Genomic DNA, 15696 nt, shown 5'->3' with positions numbered 1-15696 from the left:
ACACACACACACACACACACACACACCCACACACACACACACACACACACACACCCGCTCGTTGTTCTGTTGACAGACATGATGGATACATACCATCACATGCAGCAGTGTTGTTTGTCATGTTGTACGTGTGTTTCTGCAGACTGGAAACAGTGTGTGTGTGTGTGTGACGCTAAAGTGAAGAGTCTGAGTAAATTCAAACACAACAATGAACCAAACTCTGATTTAAAGGAAGCTAACATTAACATTTCCCTCTGTAGCAGTCGGACCGTTAGCTGCAGCTAACATGAAGTCATAGACACACAGCATGTTGATGAAGGACCAGCTCCGGCCTGCCTCAGGTCGGCCCGTCAGCCGGTCCATCAGGCTGGTCCGGTCCGTCAGGCTGGTCCGGTCCGGTCCGTCAGGCAGCCGTCCTGCAGACAGCTGATGAGGAGCTGTTTGTTTCTTTGATGTCTAATTTGTAAAGAGGAGACAGAAATGAAAGAGAAGCTAAACTTCAGCGAGCGAAACAAAGAGATGTGATGATAATTCCCTGAGCTGTTAATGGAAAAACATCCACCTCTGTGCAGGCCCGCTTCCTGTGAGACCTTCAGAGAGGAGCACAATGAGAGCGCTTTGTTCTGTATCGCTGTTCCTCCGTCAGTGTGGGCGAGAGGGAGAAAAATAACAACCCAAAACAGAGGAGGAAATGGCAGATTGATGAAAAGCCAAACTGGTCCCCGGACGGCCGGCTCTTCTTCTCTCCACAATATTAAAAACTCCCACACGTTTCAGGAGGAGGGCAGAATTAGCCTTGCCGGGACGCTCAGAGAGCCGCCGTAATGACTCATTTGTTTCAATCCTGATAGACCTCAGCCTCGATCGGGAGCCGCCGCGGCGGGCGAAGGACGCCATCACAGAGGCCGCCTTTAAAGATGGTCAGCCTGCCAGGAGTCACTGCGAGGAACACACACGGTGTTAATGGTGAGCAGGTGCTGCTGATGAATACTCAGTCAAACAAGCTGCCTGATGCTTCCACATGAGTGTTTCAGCAGCTCAGAGACTGTCTGAACAACACAACAACAACAACACAACAACAGCACAACAACACAACAACACGACACAACAACAGCACAACAACAGCACAACAACAACACAACAACAGCACAACAACACATCACAACACAACAGCACAACAACAACAACAACAACAACACAACAACAACAACACAACACAACAGCACAACAACAACAACACAAACAACAACAACACAACAACAACGTCACAGCGACGTCATGACAACACAACAATGTCAGTGGATGTCACGTCACAATGTCATCACAACAACACTGTTGCAGTTGTCAGCTGACAGATGGCTCCTTTAACCCTCGGCCACCCTTCGATTTTGGCTACGGTCGGACTCCTAGGGCCCAAACGTGTACCTCTCTTAGTGCTATAACAAAGTCATATATAAATATTTTTTTACATTTTTTATTTGTCAGACCTAACCACAGATAAACAGTTTCTATGTTTTATGTTTTGTGTTATTTTGTCATAAAGACACAGAATTCATAAAGATAAGATTTTTAAACTGAGGTGCCAAGTGGGTCACTTGATATGAGGAATTTACAGCCTGACAATAATTGATAACAAAATTGATTTTGATGGCATTATATTATTGCTCGGACTCCTAGGGCCCGTTCATGTGACAGTCTGGGTCTCAGCAGCTCAATGAGTAGCAGCTAAATGTAAGCTAAGCTCATATCTATATATCAGTGATCTGATGTTAGCATAACACCGAATGCATCTGTGTGTGTCTGTGTGTGTGTTTCTGTGTGTGTGTGTGTCTGTGTGTGTGTGTGGTGTGTGTGTGTTTCTGTGTGTGTGGTGTCTGTGTGTGTGTCTGTCTGTGTGTGTGTGTGTCTGTGTCTGTGTGGGTGTGTTTCTGTGTGTGTGTCTGTGTGTGTGGTGTTCTGTCTGTGTGTGTGTGTGTCTGTGGGTGTGTGTGTGTCTGTGTCTGTGTGTGTGTGTGTGTGTGTCTGTCTGTGTGTGTGTGTCTGTGTCTGTGTGTGTGTTTCTGTGTGTGTGTGTCTTGTGTGTGTGTGTGTGTGTGTGTCTGTGTGTGTGCTCTCTTCATGTGGTCCACATGGTCGGTGCTGCGCTCTGATAAATGGTCCTCTGCTGTCAGGACCTGAGCGTCCTCCAGCTGTGGACGATGTAACGCAGAACGCCGCCTGTCATCAATCTGCAGGAACTCCGGCCACAGAGCCGATGTGTGTGTCGGTTTGTTTTCTTCATGCTAACTGCTACATGCTAACTGTCCACACTCATGCTCGTGGTTTTTAAACGAGTGTATTTTTTTGACTCATTATTCCTTTTTTAAATAATTTATTGATTTGTATTTTTAAATATATGAAAATTTCAGTAAAAACTAGAATAAAGTGGAAAGAATTTGGGTGGTGCTGGTGTGCTGGTAGGCCAACACCACTGAAGTCCTGCTGGTGGATCCAGTGGATCAGATCAGGACCAGCTCTCCATGAGCAAAGTGTCCCCCGTCGTTTGTAACGCTTGTTAATTAATCGTCACTGCACAAACATCTGTGTCTCTGGAGTCCCAGGACACACTGCGCCACCAACAGCACAGGCCGTCCTTAATGATGGACACATGGATCATAGCAGGAGAGCAGGAGGAGGAGCAGGAGACCGGGAAGAGGAGCAGGAGGACCGGGAGACTGGGAGGAGGAGCAGGAGACTGGGAGGAGGAGCAGGAGAGCAGGATACTGGGAGGAGGAGCAGGAGACTGGGAGGAGGAGCAGGAGACCGGGATACTGGAAGGAGGAGCAGGAGAGGCAGGAGCAGGAGCCTGGAGGTGGAGAAGGAGACCAGGAGGAGACCAGGAGGAGGAGAGCAGCCACTCATTCTGACTCCATGCAGCAGATCCGAAGGTTCAAACAACAACTTCATCTAATCTAAGAAAAGAGCTGCCTGAGGAGGATTGTAGCAACAAAACAAGAAGAAGAAGAAGAAGAAGAAGAAGAAGAAGAAGAAGAAGAAGTCAAGAATACAGAGACACATCATTCAGTTCACATCAGCAGCTACTCTGATCTGTGTTGGATACAAAATGATAACACAGCTAAACAGACTGTTGTGAGTGTGTGTGTGAGTGTGTGTGTGTGCGTGTGAGTGTGTGTGTGTGGTGTGTGTGTGTGAGTGTGTGTGTGGTGTGTGTGTGTGTGTGTGAGTGTGTGTGTGAGTGTGTGTGTAGTGTGTGTGTGTGTGAGTGTGTGTGTGTGTGTGTGAGTGTGTGTTGTGTGTGTGTGGTTGTGTGTGTGTGTGTGTGTGAGTGTGTGTGTGTGTGAGTGTGTTGTGTTCGGTGCGTGCTCCTAACCTGTCAGCTCTGTGCGGTCATGTGACTGGGAGCTGCTGGTGATCAGGGGCCTCCTCATCCTGCATCTGTGCTCCTGAGAGGCCCGCAGAGGCCCCGCCACAGGAACAGATTCCTCCACCCACCTCCACCCGCGGCCGGGCCCGGTCCTCCGCCCCGTGTGTGTGTGAGTGACTTCCCGTGGTCTCCATGTTTGCCCCATTTCCCTCCAGCGAACATCGCATGTAACAAAACCAGAGGACAAAATAAGAGCATTACTTTTTAAAGACGCGTCCTGACGATGGCGGCGCTGATGCGCGCTGACATCGACTGCTAATTGACTAAATTAATTTACCTCGGGCGCTCATGTTCGCAACAAAGCGCCGCTCGCCGCGTGAATAAGTGATGATCGGCAGCGGCCTTATAAGCCCTGACTTTTTGAATCATTTAAAACGCCGCAATCTGCTAATTAGCAGGGAGAAAAGCCAGCTTTCAGCCACAATTAAGACGGCCTGTGTCAGTCAGGGCGGAGAGTGGAGAGGAGCGCTTCATTTATTCATCCTCTGAGCAGATGCTGAGTGCAGCGGGGCTTGGATGCAGGGGAGGCAGGGATGGAGCTCAGGGATCTGAAGGCTTGGATGGGGGGGGTGGGGCGGCGTGCAGTTGGAGAAGTTTTCCAACCCCAGCCCCCCCCCCCCCTTTTTTTCCTCTCCTTGTTGGAGCCTCAGAGGAAGCAGTGTGGAGGGGCCCGCCCCCACCCACAACACAATACAACAAAGGAGCTGTGGCGGGGGGGGGGGGGGGGGCGCACACACTCACTCACACACCACACACACACTCACTCACTCACTCACACACTGTGAGGGTCCCTGTTTGACACGCAGAGTGTTAACCGGTTGTACAGCCCAAGGTCAAACACGGCCGCAGGTTTCTCAGGCCCCCCCCCCCCCCCACCCTGGCACTCATCCAACTGAGCATGCTCGTGGAGTCCCAGCATTCCCGGCGGCAGGTTCAGAGGAAGACAGTTCGTGCGGACGGATTTTCAAACGTCTTTTATAGAAGTCAGAGCAGGAGGCTGAGGAGCTGATTGGTCCTCAGATCAGTGGGCGGAGCTTTAGACCTGGCCAGTTGTGTTCTTTCATTATGAAGGTGTGAATACTACAGTACCCATGAGCCTCAGGTGCAGACAGAGCTATGGACGAAGCTTCCCTGACACCACCTGTACATTCCTGAAGGGCCTTTGAGTGTCTGTGGGAGGCTCCGCCCCTCGCCACACATTCAGCTCCGGTTCATGAAGGCTCGTCATCAGAGACCAGGACACTTCCTGCTCCAGGTCTGTTTCTGCCTTTAACGTGGATCAATAACAATGATGATGTCACTCTGAACAGAGCGTGCTCAGTAGCCCTTCTGTCTCTGTGTGTCTGTAACGCCGTCACTGTTCACGCTGACCTCACTGAGATGTTACAGCTTCGTTTGACGTCATAAAGATGGATTACCTGAAGGAGGAGCGCTCTGCTGGCAGCACCCGACTCCAGCCAGCTCCATCATCCACATAAAATGTCCTCCTCCATGTTTGTGTGATGTCACTGACTGGACCCTCAGTGATTGGATGGAGCGAAGCGTGACGTCGCCTCGGCCTCATCACCACACGCCACGCCGGCCTCCCCGCCACCCGCTCAATGTATTCATACTCAGGCACGGGGAGCCCCGCCCATCACACCCGCGCCGCTCAGCACCTCCGCCATGGAAACGAGCGCGAGTGAAAAGTGATGAATACGTTAAAGCAGAAGCCCCGAGGATCGATGAGTGTTTACTGCTCATACTCCCCGGCAGGATGTACTCGGATACTTTGATCTGCAGCTGATGATTGATTGATCATGGACAATCAATCGATCTTCACCTGATGGAGCAGACTGCAGAGCTCCACCTTTAAACTACAGCGGAGCAGCACTGGTGTCCGTGCAGTTTGGGTCCGATGTATCTTCACTACCTGTGAAGTACTCAGATTACAGCTTGTTTGTGAGGCTGTTCCTGGAAGGCTCTCACATGGTTTGGCAAACAGGAGCCCCCCTCTGCTGCTCCTCCTCCTCTTCCTCGCCTCCTTCTGAGCTGAAGTCTTTCACTTTGATCTGAAAGTCTTTGCAGCCTCATTGACTGTAATGAGATCTGGAGAATCCGTGAGGACGGCGGGGATTTGACGCCGAGCCGAAAAACTCCGGCCGGGAATCGACAGCGGCACAAACAAAATCGAAAAGGAGAGAGAGGAGAGGAAGATCTCAGATGGCTTGGCAAGTGGTTTGCATCACTCACTCCCCCCACCCCAATCCATCCCAACATTAATTTCCCCAACGTCTGAGATTCCAGGGTAGGCAGGGGTTGGGGGGGGCTGGCACGCAGGCTGCTGGATGTTTCTCTGTGCAGCGGCGTCCCCAGACGAGGAGGCGGCGTTTCTGTAATCTCACCAGCTGACTGCCGTCCAGTCCATTAATCAGTCAGTCAAGGTCTGAGAGCCCCGAAGACCCAAACACACCCCGAGCTGGGGAGGAGGAGACGTCCGCCGGCTCTGGGTCAAGGAGACAAAGTGGTGTCACAAAGAGTCCAAAGAGTCCAATCACAAGTCTGAGCCCATCAGCCAATCAGTGAGTTAGCTTAGCACCAGCTAACCGTGCAGGCAGTGCTGGATCCAAACACGGGCGTTCACTTCATCTTCATCGTTTGAAGGCGGGGGAGAGAAGAGCCGTGATGTACGGCGTGAGAACATGGACGCAGTGCTCAGGCGTCCTGACACTGTGCACACACACCTCACAGGCCCGATTCACCTCAGACCGAGGTGATCCAGAGAAAACACCTGTCAGGCTGCACAACCTGACCTGGATACTATTTGGGAGTCAAAGGTCAACGTGATGGCACGGTGTTCATGACCGAGATGGTGAGTCACTTCCTGACTGATGTTGCAGTCTTCTCTGATATCAGGTATCAGTGTGGTGTGTTTGGCTTAATTAAAACAGTGTAGGGAGGTCATTAGTGAAGAACAGATGGGGCCCTGGTTACCATGGGACGCTCCTTGTTGTTTGTGTGTTGTTTGCTCCAGCCGCTGCTCATCCCCTCAGCCGCCGTCGCCGATCCTCCTGTTGGCGCCGCCCGGCCGGCTCCATGTTAAATCCTGCTTCAGTTTGATGATGTGATTACAGTCAGGTGGGCGGCGCGCGGGTCACGTCCCGCCGGCCCGGCGCTGTTGTGCCCGGAGGGGGGGTGCGCAGCCACCACTTGTCTCACATATACTTGGGAGGACGGCCGAGTTTGGACTGCCGCAGGATACAACAGAAAAACACCTGAGGTGACAGATTTGAGAGGTCAGAGGTCTGGAGTCACCGTTGCCCGCTTCCCTCCTCCTACACCCGCACCCGCCCGACATCCATATTTAATGTAAAACCCTCCGACAGAACAATGGCCCGTCCCCCGGCGGGGGCCCCGCTCACTCATCATTAGCCGGGGGTCATCACTTTTGATAAGCCAGCAGCCGAGAGGCAGAGAGAACGTCACAGGGACACATTCATCTGCATCATCGCATGATAATGCTGCCAGCGCGGTCAGCGCGGCGCCCGGAGTCGCTGCGAGGTAATTAGCTCGAATCCCCGTCGCATCGTCTGAAATATTGAACACAGCCGGGCCGAAGGGGGGGGGGGGGGGATCGCTCTTCAGCTGCAGCTGGACCATGGCGAGCGAGGAAGAGTTCACTGTGTCTGTTGTTTGTTTGTTTGTTTGTTGTTGGGAGGTGAGCGAACCTCAACAGGCCGAAGAACCTGAAGTGAAGCCTCAGGGTGAGCCTGCACACACACAGACACACACACAGACACACACAGACAGACACACACAGACACACACACACAGACACACAGACACACAGACACACACACAGACAGACACACACACACACAGACACACACACACACAGACAGACACACACAGACACACACACAGACACCCACAGACAGACACACACAGACACACACACACAGACACACACACACAGACAACACACACACAGACAGACACACACAGACACACACACAGACAGACACACACACACAAGACACACACACACACAGACAGACACACACAGACACACACACACACACACACAACATCTCATCATGTTAGCATGAACATGTAAACACACACTCCCCTCCTTAAAAATAAAACACTTTAGCTTTTAAGAGCTAACATTAGCTTGTTAGCAACCTGATGTAGCCTCTGCTGGATTACAGCTACATGGATGCTACATTAGCTAGCTTGCTATGTTAGTTATCAGGGATCATAATAAACCTCCTGCTGTCACTGTGAGCTCAGTCACTCTGTGACATCACAGCTCATGTCAGCCTCACAGTGTGTGTTTGTGTTTATGTTCATCTAATATTCCACAGATTGTTTCATTTTAATTGTGCTGAACACTTTGTGTTCATGAATATGTAACACACACACACAGCACTGTAAAACACACCTACACACAGCTGGAGGAGTAAATGAGAGACACCTGTGTGGAAATGAACACACGTATGTATACTCACCTTTACACACACACACACACAGGTGAACACGGGCGTTTCCCAGAGGGCCGTGTGGCGACTGCTGTGAAGCTCCTTGCAGAGCAACAGGTGGTGGAGGCCGAGTGATGCTCCATCTGGACGTAAACCCACCTGAACTTGATGCCATGGCACCAGAAGAGTTCCCCGCCCACCCTGACCAGCTGGCTGAGGTCTTCTTTAATCGGCCATATTTAACCCCCAGCTCCGCCGTGCTGATGGTCGGTGGAGGTGGTCATCTGGGTTCACAGCACACACCTACACCCACATGGTGCATCATATATTCCATCATCATAATGCAGTCTGCAGACCACGGACTGGTGAATAAAGATGGACAACCCTTTTGTGACATCAAGCTCCGACCCGCCGCCATCTTGCAGCCCCTGAGTCCACTGAACTCTCAGTGGATCCAAAAATGGTCAAAGAGGCGGAGTCAGTCGTGTTTCCATGGTGAGAGAGGAGCGCCACGTTTGAACACACACATGCTGATGTTGCTGAGATCTTTCAGGTTCACTCGCTCTGCTCCGGCGCTGCTCCTGAGCGCGCTCAGAGCTGTTTTTCCTGACGGTGAAGCCAAAGGCTCCATCTCTCACGTAGCGAGCGCTTCCCGCTCCTGCCAGGGCGCAGTAATGGACGGCTGTGATGGGGTTTTGGTTGGAGGCCAAGCTGACCTGCAGCAGCAGCTCTCATTGTTTGGTGTGAGAGCGTCACATGATTCTGCTGCACAGAGTCACAGTGGATGGAGCAGGAGGCCCACTATTACTCCATCACAGGAGGGAGGTGAGGAAGGTGGAGGGAAGACTCTTCACACAAGACACTACATTACCCACAAGGCTTAGAGGGCACAGACAACCTGTCATTGAGGGAAGACCTCTGTCAGTGAGGAAGACAGTGATGAAGACCTCTGTCAGAGAGGAAGACCTCTGTCAGTGAGGAAACAGTGATGAAGACCTCTGTCAGCGATGAAGACAGTGAGGAAGACCTCTGTCATGAGGATACCTCTGTCAGTGAGGAAGACAGTGATGAAGACCTCTGTCAGAGAGGAAGACCTCTGTCAGTGATGAAGACCTCTGTCAGAGAGGAAGACCTCTGTCAGAGAGGAAGACCTCTGTCAGTGAGGAAGACCTCTGTCAGTGAGGAAGACAGTGATGAAGACCTCTGTCAGCGATGAAGACAGTGAGGAAGACCTCTGTCAGTGAGGAAGACAGTGATGAAGACCTCTGTCAGCGATGAAGACAGTGAGGAAGACCTCTGTCAGTGAGGAAGACAGTGAGGAAGACCTCTGTCAGTGAGGAAGACAGTGATGAAGACCTCTGTCAGTGATGAAGACAGTGATGAAGACCTCTGTCAGTGAGGAAGACCTCTGTCAGTGATGAAGACAGTGATGAAGACCTCTGTCAGCGATGAAGACAGTGATGAAGACCTCTGACAGTGATGAAGACCTCTGTCAGTGATGAAGACAGTGATGAAGACAGTGATGAAGACCTCTGACAGTGATGAAGACCTCTGTCAGTGATGAAGACAGTGATGAAGACCTCTGTCAGTGATGAAGACCTCTGTCAGTGATGAAAGAAAGTGATGAAGACCGCTGACAGTGATGAAAGACCTCTGTCATTGATGAGACGTGATGAAGACCTCTGTCAGTGGATGAAGACCTTCTGTCAGTGAGGAAGACCTCGTGTCAGTGATGAAGAACAGTGTGATGAAGACCTCTGTCAGTGATGAAGACAGTGATGAAGACCTCTGCTGTGATGAAGACCTCTGTCAGTGATGAAGACAGTGTGAAGACAGTGATGAAGACCTCTGTCAGTGATGAAGACAGTGATGAAGACAGTGATGAAGACAGCCTGTGGCCCCTCCCTGATGCTGTGCGTCAGCTGATCTCGGCGTGGAGGTGATTGACCATTGTAGCTCGACAGCTGGGCAAATCGAGGATTGCCATTTGGCCCGGAGTGGCGGGGCGCGGCGCCACATGTCCTATTAAATGTGGATGATGCTGCTCTGCGCCGCACGGCGCCTCCGCCCGTTTGATGTCCCGCTCTTTAGGGCCTTAATGGGAGCGGGCTCTGCTGCCGTGTCACGCCGTTACTCACACCGGCAGTTTGGCGTCTTCTTTAATGCAGGAGCGGCCGTGTTTTGCTTCCAGCTGTTGGTGGTGGGGGGGGCGTCCGGGGACGGGGAGCTGTCAGCCATTTTGTTTTATTTAGGAGGCGTGAACCACAGCTAAGCAGTTAAATGGGAAAAGGTGACGGAGGAGGTTTATGCAAAGAGGCAGACATGTTTGTTTCTGTCACATCGCGTTGGCCTCCATGTTGGATCAGATGGCGTTTAAAATGGAAGATTTGTCTGAGACGGCGACTCATTTAGGCGTCTAAACGTGTCATCAGGACGCCTCTCATCACCCCCGCAGCAGCAAGCAGCAGCAGCAGCTTCCACCTTCCAGGTTACTCCCTCCGATGGGCCATGACTGCTGTCACGTGTCATGGCGTCCTGCTTTCTCCCAGAATCACCTTTTATTTTGGAATAAAAAGGTTTGATGGAATGTCTGAAGCTGGGATTCCACACATGATGCGTTCAAGGACCATTGAAAAGTTGACGTCCATGCTAAGTGAGTTTGGCAGGATGCCGCCATGATGTCATCAGAGTGCAGCGTGCGTTCTGGAGCGCGCCCACTGAGAGCAGCTGTCATTAAAGCACAGCAGCATGATGGGCAGGCGCTGTTACTACACCTGCAGCTCTCCACCTCACTGCACCTGAACGCCCCACCACAGGGGGTACCAGGGATCCCACAGGGATCCCTGGTGCCGCTTCACTGCAGTCAGGACGTCACAGCGCTGGCTCCGCCCCGAACAGGTTTCCACAAATCACTGAAAAGGAAAAGCAGGTAAACCGCCATGAAACCTGAGCTCCACCACATCACCTCCAGCAGCCGCCTCTTCCTCCTCCTCCTCCTCCTCCTCCTCCTCCTCTTCTCCTTCTCTCCTCCTTCTCTTCCTCTTCCTCCTCTTCCTCTTCCTCCTCCTCCTCCTCCTCCTCTCTCCTCCTCTTCCTCCTCCGCCTCCTCCTCTTCCTCTTCCTCCTCTGCCGCCTCCTCCTCCTCTTCCTCTTCCTCCTCCTCCTCCACCTCCTCCTCTTCCTCTTCCTCCACCTCCTCCACCTCCTCCTCTTCCTCCTCCTCCTCCTCTCCTCCACCTCCTCCTCCTCCTCCTCTTCTTCCTCCTCCCCCTGCTCCTCACCCTCTTCTCTCCTCCTCCTCCTCCTCTTCCCCCTCTTCTTCCTCCACCTCCTCCTCTTCCTCCTCCTCCTCTCCTCCTCCTCCTCTCCTCCTCCTCCTCCTCCTCCTCTCCTCCTCCTCTCCTCTTCCTCCTCCTCTCCTCCTCCTCTCCTCCTCCTCCTCCTCCTCTCCTCCTCCTCCTCCTCCTCCTCTTCCTCCTCCTCTCCTCCTCCTCCTCCTCCTCTCCTCTCCTCCTCCTCTTCCTCCTCCTCCTCTCCTCCTCCTCTCCTCTTCCTCCTCCTCTCCTCCTCTTCCTCCTCCTCTCCTCCTCCTCCTCCTCCTCTCCTCTTCCTCCTCCTCCTCCTCCTCCCTCCTCCTCTCTCCTCCTCCTCCTCCTCCTCTTCCTCTCTGTGTTATTTCCCTGTGGCTGCTCTCTTTACAAAGCCCCGGAGCATTATCAGAACATTACAGCACGCAGCATGTGTTTGATTAAAAAAGTGTAAAGTTACAAATTAGTTAATAAAATCATTTAGGCCCATCGCTGCAAATGGTGATGAATGTCTTCCATATGTTCCCAATAAAGCAGCGCAGCGCCATGTGCCCGTCCCCTCTGTCTCTGCCATAAACAAATAAATTAAAACAATTACTGCGCCGCGCGCCTTCCCCTTTAATGAGAGCGCCGCCGCTGAAATATGTGACAGCTCTCCTTTACCCAGAAGAGGCTGTCGGCCATCTTCCCACACACCGCTCCCCCCGCGGTCACCTGACACTGCTGCTCAACACGTGGCCTGCAGGCCCTCCGAGGGTCCGAGGACCCCTCACTCAAAGGGATGGTGTGGTTACCGTGGTGATGCAGCGGCGGCTGGATGTGGGCTCGCCGAGTAAAACACGTTCACACACTCAGTCGCAGGTTTATCTGCAGCTCAGCTCTATAATCTCACCTGCAGAGATTATTGATTTCATCTGTGTTTGTTTGCGTTAATCTCTGCTTTTAATTAAATCCCTGAGTCAGGCTGAGCAGACCTGAAGGATCTCGTCCTTCCAAGGCCTCCGCTCCTTTCTGGGGGAGTCTGCAGGATGAAGACAGCTCCGTGCTTCCTGCTGTGTCTCTGATGGACACGCTAATCTGACAGGATTAGGACAAAGCGCTGATTTTCACATGAATCTTTTTTGCTTGTAAACCACATCAAACCGTCTCAGTGTGACACCTCTTGTCCTGCAGCAGGGACGCGTCCACCAGCTCGTCCCATGGTGCATCCTACCGCCTCTCTCGCTCAGCTGTCCGCCTACTTCTGGCTGCTTTCTGTGTCCGACAGCAGAGGTCACATCTGGACTGCCTCACAGCTGGAATCAGACACACTTCTGTCAGCTCGTCCCGATTTTATGATCCAATAAAACATCGCCATTAAACTGACCTGCAGTGCATCATGGGAAGGTGTCAGTGCTGCTGTCCTGACAGGTAACGACAGTTCTTTCATTCTTTTTATTATTTGGACGAGTCAGTACACACACACACACACTCAGGTGTGGAGGACTAAGCCTGGTCCCTGCAGAGACCTCCAGCTGATCCAGCAATCGTCCTCAGGCTGCTGCTGGAGGACAAGCTCACAGACCAGTCCATGTAGGAACTGTGTGGCAGCTGGAGTTTAAAGAACACCAGCAGGTATGAGCATGTGACTCTGGTCCTGTCCTCTGTCCCATGTCCTCTGTTCTCTGTCCTCTGAGCTCTGTCGTCTGTCGTCTGTCCTCTGTCCCATGTCCTCTGTTCTCTGAGCTCTGTCGTCTGTCGTCTGTCCTCTGTTCTCTGTCCTCTGTCCCATGTCCTCTGTTCTCTGTCCTCTGAGCTCTGTCGTCTGTCCTCTGAGCTCTGTTGTCTGTCCTCTGTTCTCTGTCCTCTGAGCTCTGTTGTCTGTCCTCTGTTCTGTTGTCTGTCCTCTGTTCTCTGTCGTCTGTCCTCTGAGCTCTGTCATCTGTCTTCGAGCTCTGTCGTGTTTCCTCTGAGCTCTGTCGTCTGTCCTTGAGCTCTGTTGTCTGTCCTCTGTTCTCTGTCCTCTGAGCTCTGTCGTCTGTCCTCGAGCTCTGTCGTCTGTCCTCTGTCCTCTGAGCTCTGTCGTCTGTCCTCTGTTCTCTGTCCTCTGAGCTCTGTCCTCTGTCCTTGAGCTCTGTCGTCTGTCCTCTGTTCTCTGTCGTCTGTCCTCTGCCCTCTGAGCTCTGTCGTCTGTCCTCGAGCTCTGGGCCCCAGTCCAGATTTTTTTGGATCCCTTCCTCCAGTAGAACTAAGCTTTGATGAACGTTCAGTCCACTGACGGGGCTCAGTCAGCGCGGTTTAGTTCTGTGGACCTGTCCTCCTCAGGAAACGGTCCAGGACATCTTATGTAGATGTAGGTAACATATTTAAGTTTGAAGTTGAAGAGTAAGAAATGCTTTCTGTCATTAAAGGTCGGGTAGGAGGTCTCACTCTGATGCACTTTGTGTTAAATCAGTGTAACTTCTCTTTACAATCCGACAGCAACCGATTAGTTCGCTTTAAAACGAAGAATATGAATCATCTGAAGCTATAAAACATAAAAACATCATCAATCCTCCGGGTGGACCCTGTAGGAGTATTGGCTGGTTGTCACTCTCTTCCTGCTCTGTGCACCAGAGAGGTACGTGCATGATGGCCGAGGTCACAGACTGGTTGGAGGCGTGGCTTCAGGTGAGCTCCGAGAGAAAGGGGCGTGTGTTTACTTTAAACCTGGCTCTCACTGAGTTTTAAAACCTCCTCCCCAACCTTTAAAGAGTGATTTATTTTTTAGGCCTCATCACGATCCAAGCAAATGTTTTAGAGGAATTTCTTTGTGGTTAGGAAATATGTTGTTTATCAGCCGCTGTGTCATAGTGTATTATTCAGACTTGCTATTGATCAGTTGATCAGACTCGTTCTGTCAGCCCACAGTCCATCACCACCTGAACCTGCCTTTGTCAGGGTCACGGGGGCGGAGCCTCTCCCTGCTGTCTATGCCTGAGAGGAGGGGTACAGCCTGGACAGGCCGGTGATCACTTCCTGTTATCAGTTCATTTGTTAAATGACAAAATGCCCCCCCCCCTCTTAATAAGCGCTGTAATTAAAAGGCTCATTTCTCCTGCTCCTTCACTCTCAGTATTATTTTAGCCCTGCTGGCCAACCGTGAAGGTCAGAGGATACAGACCTGGACCACAGTCACTGTAAGGACCATTACCTAGGTCCCATTAAAGCTGTGGCTTTGTCCCAAACCCTCGTAAAGAGCAGCCAGTGTGTGTGTGCACAGATTCAGACCCATGGATGAAGCTGCAGCACAACACAGGAAGCAGCTGGAGGAAGCTCTGCAGCCCTTAAAGGAGAAGTTAAAGGTTTGTGGAGAAGTTCAAGTGAAGTTTGATCAAACAGCAGAACACATTAAGGTCCAGGCCCGACACACAGAGAGGCAGTTTGAGAAGCTGCACCAGTTTCTAGCAGAGGAAGAGGAGGCCAGGATGGCTGCACTGAGGGAGGAAGAGGAGCAGAAGAGTGGGCTGATGAGGAAGAAGATGGAGGCTCTGAGCAGAGAGATGGCAGCTCTTTCAGACACAGTCAGAGCCACAGAGGAGGAGCTGAGAGCTGCAGACGTCTCATTCCTGCACAACTACAAGGCTGCAGTGGAAAGAGTCCAGCGCTGCCCCCTGCTGGATGATCCACAGCTGCCCTCAGGAGCTCTGATAGACCAGGCCAAACACCTGGGCAACCTGACCTTCAACATCTGGAACAAGATGAAGGACATGGTCTCCTACAGTCCTCTGGTTCTGGACCCAAACACTGCTGATCCAGACCTCATCCTGTCTGAAGATCTGACCAGCATGAGACGAGGACGAAGACAGAAGCTTCCTGATAATCCAGAGAGGTCTGCACAGAGGAAGAGAGACATATGGTCTGGATGGTGGGGAATGATATTCTGTAAAGATAAATATGGAGCAAAGTCACCACCAGCTGCAGTCACTGACCTCTCAGTCCAGAAGAAGGTCCAGAGGATCAGAGTGAATCTGGACTGGAACAGAGGAAAGCTGTCGTTCTCTGATGCTGATACTAACACACACATACACACCTTCACACACACTTTCACTGAGAGAGTGTTTGCATTCATTTGTAATGTGGATGATGATTCTCTGAAGATTTTACCAGTGAAAGTCTCTGTGAGTGTAGATCAGTGATGACGATGATGATGAAGATGATGAAGATGATGATGGAGATCTTGCTACCTGTTAGCATGTTAGCTCCTGTTTCCTCTTCAGGACTGTCAGCTGTGAAAGTGGACAGAGAACAATATTTATAACCAATGGATCAAATCTTTCATTGTGTATTTATTCAGGAACATGATCCATACGTTGGCTTCCCTCACATGAGGAGCTGGCAGAAGCTTTCAGTTGGACTTTGATCCGTTGTTTAGGCCCGTGTGGTTGTAGTCGACCCGCTTCGTGTTGCGCTCACACACACAGGTCTGCTGTTCCTGTGTTGGTAGAGCAGCAGTCGTCCTGCTTCAAAGCACGTTACTGTTAGA

General features: G+C 51.6%; 1 protein-coding gene across 1 annotated transcript in view; it reads left to right on the top strand.

Moving 5' to 3' along the window:
• Positions 1–15349, top strand: part of LOC114443082 (tripartite motif-containing protein 35-like) — a 24981-nt gene extending 9632 nt beyond the window's left edge. Inside the window, exon 4 of the mRNA XM_028416985.1 lies at positions 14434–15349. Within this exon, the coding sequence (XP_028272786.1) occupies positions 14434–15349 (916 nt within the window). The remainder of the gene's footprint in view (positions 1–14433) is intronic.
• The last annotated feature ends 347 nt before the right edge of the window (positions 15350–15696 follow it).

This window comes from Parambassis ranga, chromosome 10 (assembly GCF_900634625.1).
Source record: "Parambassis ranga chromosome 10, fParRan2.1, whole genome shotgun sequence".
Lineage (NCBI taxonomy): Eukaryota > Metazoa > Chordata > Actinopteri > Ambassidae > Parambassis > Parambassis ranga.
The sequence above is the reverse complement of the archived record's forward strand: the minus strand, read 5'-3'. Positions and strand labels throughout refer to the sequence as shown.